Below are 5,861 nucleotides of genomic sequence, written 5' to 3' on the forward strand. Positions count from 1 at the left end.
AGAAAACAAAGAAAAAAAAACATATTCACTCATAATTTAAAAACTGAACATTTTCTATGAAAATCTGTCTGCGTTGTTTGGTTGGCCATTCGTCCAGTCCAATCATGTAAAGTTATGCGCCTGTTGGCTTTTAGCTTTGGGATAAATAATTTAAAAATAAATTTTACATGTTTTCTATGAACATAACTTTAGTTTTTTTCAAAACACATAAAGTATGGTTCAATTAATACATTGGAAAAGAGAAATTGTGTCTACATGTAGTAGTTGTGGAGGAAATCAATAAAATACATTTCTAGTTATACCAATGCCACCAAGTGGTCAAATTTATCAAAATTTTCTCAATTTTGATGGAATGCAATAATATCTACGATGTGATATCCCCAATATTAACTTTGGAATTCAGATAATTCAAAGATTAAATGTGAGATGACATATAAGTCATATCCATTTCATAATCATTTTCAAGATATGGATGCTGGGTGTGGTCTTGGACATCTGTGCCAAATTTAATGTAAATCTGTCCAGCTATCATGTTGTATTTGAACTTTTTACCCCATAGCATCACCTATCATCAAGACTCCATAAAACTCAATACACAGTGACAACATATCATTCTTTATTAGGATCTAAAAGTCCTTTGCAATATAACACCCTATATAACAGAGGATATGATCTACCAAACTGTTTTATGAGATTTCTTTCAGCATTTCTTGGTTCTTCTGGCCAACAATTTTTAGATAATAATAACAATAATAATAATAATAATAATAAGGGGAGCATGCAGATGACCATGCTTTGGCGGGCTTTGAACTCTAATGATGAATAACTGTAAATCATTGTTTTAATTATGTACCATTCAGAGAATATCAAGATCTCAGTGGTTTGTGTGGTATTGAACGGAGGACTTAGCACACTCAATGTAAGTAAGCAGTTTCCTGAATCTTCTTTCCATCTGTTAGATTCTTGTAATCTGACTTCTTGTCCGTGTCTCTTCTCAGACCATCTACAACGCCGTTAATAAGGGCACACCATGTGTGATCCTGCAGGGCTCTGGGAGGTTAGCAGATGTCATTGCTCATGTGTCTGGACAGCAGAACAGTACAGTCCAGATCGACAAGCTCATCGAAAACCAGTTGGAAAAGTGTTTTGGTCAAGAGTACAAAAGTCCAACTTTCAAGTCGCAGGAAAAAGAGTACACAGAAAAGGTTAGTAAAGTAATGATGTTCCAGTCCATGATATGTAGTGGTGGTACGCTGTGGTGATTTTGATATGGACCATACTGGCAGTTGCCCAGGTTGGGCATAAAAGGAAGGGAATTTGGGGAATGTGACACCTTCATGCATTTGTATGAGGGGCCGTTTAGGACAAAATCTATGTTTTGTCTCTTACACAATACTAAAAACTCATACACACACACACACAAAATATTAAAATTGCACATATACACTACTAAAATATTTTTGTATGTGTGAGAGGTGTCACAGAAGAGGCGTGGCATAATTTGGAGATCAGATTGCACATGCGTTGATACCACAGTGAAGTTAGCTTCAAATTAGATATTGGAGCTCCACGGTGTAAGCGGCGATTAGCTCAAGGTTAATCTGATTTATGAACGCTAATTTCAGCCAGCCGTTCTCTACCGCTCCCTCCTCAAGTGCTCGGAGGTTCACTTAGGGCTCTACTCCGGCGTTATAGCCTGGTTGACGTCACTTTGGTTCCTTGATGCCTCCTTTCTGCTCTGGTACATAACAAAGCCATTTCTTGATTGTTTTGCTGCAGTCTGCTTTGGGTCAAACTGCCTAGGAGCAGCTGAACAAATTAAAAACAGCTGAAAGATGCTGGAAAAAATCATTTGAGAAGTTTTAAAACACAATGAAATATTAAATAATGTGCTGGTTATAGATCCGAGAACAAACAGAAACTGTGCAGTTCCCCTTGTACACTCAAAATTAAATTAATGTGGACATGCTGTTACTGTCCACACAGGACACACAACAAGGAGACCAGACCAATTTACATATAGCGGAGACGTTTTATGAAACCCAAGTACCCAGAGCTCAAAGAGAAGCAGGGTTGAAGAGGAGGGGTGCAGCAAACAGGATACATTGATTCAACTTTGATTACCAGTGTTTCCCAACCCTGGTACTTAAGACACACTGAGTTACATGTTTTAGATATTCCCCTGCATTGACACACCTTATTTAGATGTTTGCAATTCAGCAAAACTCTGTTAATCAGCCATCAATTGAAATCATGTGTGCTGAAGCAGGGGAATGGCTAAAACTTGCCAGGCAGTGTGCCTTGAAGACCAGTGTTGAAAAACACTTTATTAGGCATTGGCATTTCAATCATTAGAATTCAACCACAAAACAGCATTGATTCAATAAGGAAAAATTTAATCTGACATTCTGAATCTTCTGATTCAGTAAATTATGTCATGTGATATTTTAATATATTTCTTCTTTAAATGTTGTGGTCATAAAGTAAAACTTTTACAACAGCACTGTGGGTCTAGAGGACATTTGTCTTCTCTGTTTCTAGATTCAGGAGATCCTCAAGAAGCGTGAATTACTGACAATATTCAGAGCAAGGAAAGATGGCCAAGGGAATTTGGATGTGGCAGTCCTTGACGCTCTTTTCAAAGGTAACTATGGTGACAAAAGTATTTAAAATATCATGCTACAACTACAGACCGCCTTGTGCTTTATTTTATTACCTAGACCACCACAAAGTAGTTGGAATGTTATTAGTACTTAAATTATATTTTCAAATAAAAATCTAAAAAGTGTGGAAAGTATTTGTTTTAACCTCTTTGACATTCTCTTTAAATTCCTGCATAGACCCCATGTTTATGTTTGTTTGTCAGAGAAGCAGTCACAGGGAATTGCTAGCAGTCTGTGAGGCCCCATTGACTTGGTTAATGTGTTCTAATTGCTTTGTACACCATCTGACCCAATTTTTCCATCATATTGGTTCCCAAAATAGATCCAATGTTTTTTGCCCTTAATGTTTTTTTTTCCTCTTAGAAGCTCCATGCACTAAAACTGTGTGAGTCCAAACAAATGAACACATCATTAATGTTCATATTATAATGATTCATCTGTCTGAAATATTTTCTCAAGTTTCCATTCATGAGTTTTTTTCTGTATAATTGGGTAAAAATGTAGCTTACTGAGTTACTTCTGGTCATCTATTATCTTCTCCATCAACTTTTGTCTATGGGAGTTTTGTTTTTCTCAGCCAAATCTACTTCACTACTTTGTGTTTTTAAACTGTGCTTGAAATACTAGTTATTTGCCTTAAATAAAAGTTCATAAGTGTGTGTGCACTAGATATTCTGAAGACATTCAGTATATATTCTACCATCTTCTACCATCAGCTTCAAAGACTGGTGGACCACAAGATAAGTCCTGGAATAAGCTGCTGGAGCTGGCTATTGGCTGGAACAGAGCTGACTCAGCTGAGACTCATATTTTCACTGAGGAAAGCGTGTGGACGGTGGGTTTGATTCAGAGCACTCCTTATGTTGAAAAAAGCTTTATATTTGCTTTGAGATCTTATTTAAAATGACTGCAATGAAAGCATACAATAACTAAATACTTTCAAACAATGTATCTAAATAAGTCAATCATTTATAAAAAAGGCAGCTCAAAATGGAGTCAGAACAAACAGATCAACAATGTGGCTTTCAACACCATAGATTATAAAATCTTAAAAAATTGAAAAATGTGAGATTCAAACAGCACATAGGGATGTGCACAGATAGACACCAGGCAGTGCTAGAACACCTGCCCTCTTTCCTCTGGATAAAAGGGTGTCCTTCTGACATGGTCTTGTTTAGTTATATTTTCTAACTTTACTGCAATGTATGGTCCAAGCTAGCATTTCTGGATTTAAAAGCCTAAATTAGCTACCAGTGCCCAACATTTTTGTAATTTTGCATAACAAGACTCCATTTAACAATCAAAACAAGTGTATTTGCCTCCTAAACCTAAAGATCCAAAAGTTAAACCTTCATTTTCCCCAATTTTGTCAAATCAGAGCAGGCCAGTCAACGTCTCTATGGCTGCCACCAGGCACCAAATTAATTAATAAACCCCTAAATCAACTTTTTGTTTTTGTTAGTAAACTGTCTGAATAGGTTACTAAGGGTTCTATTTTTGTTTCTGTATTCAAAGAATGTCCCTTGCTGTACACTCTCAGAATGGTTGACTGGGAGACAAATCTCTAGTCAACATGTGGAATAGCATATCAAGCATCCTTTTTCCCCACCTCCACCCCCAAACATATGCCTTAGGCTTAAATGGGTCTTTATGTGGCTAAAGTCAGCAAATCAAAGAACACAAGGACCATGTCACATCAGCCAAGTTGCTAAATAATGCACAAAAAGGATAGCTTTGACTAGCATAGTAGCTTTTAATTTGCTAATTGGATGGGAAAAAAATCACTTTGCCTGCCTTTAAATACATTTAAGATTAAAGGCCAGCCTTACAGTTGTGGAGTTTAATAACTTTAGCTAACATTAACTTGCAGCAAGGTAGCATTAGATTGAATTGCTCATAGCAAACATTACAAAGAAAGAAACATAGTCAATGTTTTTTTTTTTTAAGAAAATGTAAAATTAATAAGACAGAAAGGATCGGACTTCATTTATACAAAGCTGGAGGTCCACGGTCGTCTTTCGGTTCTGGGATACCATCTGATAGGCAGGTGGGGTTCTATTGGTACCGCTGCCCTTCTCTATGTTGGAAGTGATGCACTGGACAGCTGAGGACCTCAGGCAGGGAACAGCAGCATCCACAGGTGATGAGGAGAGCAAGGAAGGTTCTTTAAGATTCTGCATCATCTTGATTAGTAAACATAATGTTCTTTTTTTTAAAGGCTTCTCCTTGAAGCTGAAGATCAAGTTTTTTTTTTTTTTACTAAGCCAATCGAGCATCAATATATCAGTAACATCTGTTATTTCAGTTCTCCTCTTAATAATAGCAAAAGAAATGTTTAAATTAAGTAGCATATTTCAACCTTCAAGAATAACATTGTTTGTTTTAAGTGTTGGCATATTCATAGGATCAGACAAAATCAGAAACCAAACAAAAAATCATGTAAAAGATCAGATTATGAAATAAATGTACAAAACTGCCCACAGTCACGTTTTATCAAAGAAATATCATTTGAAATGTATATAAAATTTATCCCTAATAGAAACTTTACCAGAAATCTTAAACCATACATAAATCTTTTGCTTTTGTTATTTTAATTAACTTCAATCAAATAGTCCTCATTTAACAAGAAGTAACCCTCTACACTAAAGGCTTGTAAAATATCATCAATAGTGTGAAAAGTTAATGATACGTGTTGAATTAAGATCCCCTGTAATATTTTCCATTCATGTAATAAAAGACAACCTTATTTTGTTTCAGACCAAAAACTGTAAATTATGATTATGAGAAATGTTTAGGCATCGGATCAACAATTACACATAGAACTAGATTCATTTTTATTCTGTCAATCCGTTGGACCCGCTTTAAGCGATTCCATAATTGCTAATTTGTAAATCCCAATTTAGACCAATTTCTATGTGAATCCTCATATTTTCTTCCCATTTTAAGCATCATATAATGATTCGCCTGTTTTTTTACAAGGATAAAGTTAACCCTGTCACTCCATATTTAACTGACTTATTTTATTCTCATCATGATTTTAAATCCCATAAGTTCAACAATTTTAACCTTTGAACAATTTGTTCTCTTGAAACCCTTCTGTAAAATATTTGTTTAACTGAATTACACTCCTTTGTAGTGTTTATCATATTCATCAATGTTTTTGGCAGTTTTGGGGAGAAGTTTGGTACAACTAGATTT

The 5,861-nt window shown here is 35.5% G+C and overlaps 1 protein-coding gene across 1 annotated transcript in view; it reads left to right on the plus strand.

Annotated features, from left to right (window-relative positions):
- The window catches only part of LOC103155500 (transient receptor potential cation channel subfamily M member 2-like), a 5,052-nt gene extending 840 nt beyond the window's left edge, over positions 1-4,212 (plus strand). Inside the window, exons 2-6 of the mRNA XM_016663598.1 lie at positions 861-919; positions 999-1,205; positions 2,542-2,644; positions 3,380-3,498; positions 4,204-4,212. Coding sequence (XP_016519084.1) covers positions 861-919; positions 999-1,205; positions 2,542-2,644; positions 3,380-3,498; positions 4,204-4,212 — 497 coding nt within the window. The remainder of the gene's footprint in view (positions 1-860; positions 920-998; positions 1,206-2,541; positions 2,645-3,379; positions 3,499-4,203) is intronic.
- Positions 4,213-5,861: the final 1,649 nt, after the last annotated feature.

Source organism: Poecilia formosa, unplaced genomic scaffold (genome assembly GCF_000485575.1).
Source record: "Poecilia formosa unplaced genomic scaffold, Poecilia_formosa-5.1.2 Scaffold431, whole genome shotgun sequence".
NCBI classification, from domain to species: domain Eukaryota; kingdom Metazoa; phylum Chordata; class Actinopteri; order Cyprinodontiformes; family Poeciliidae; genus Poecilia; species Poecilia formosa.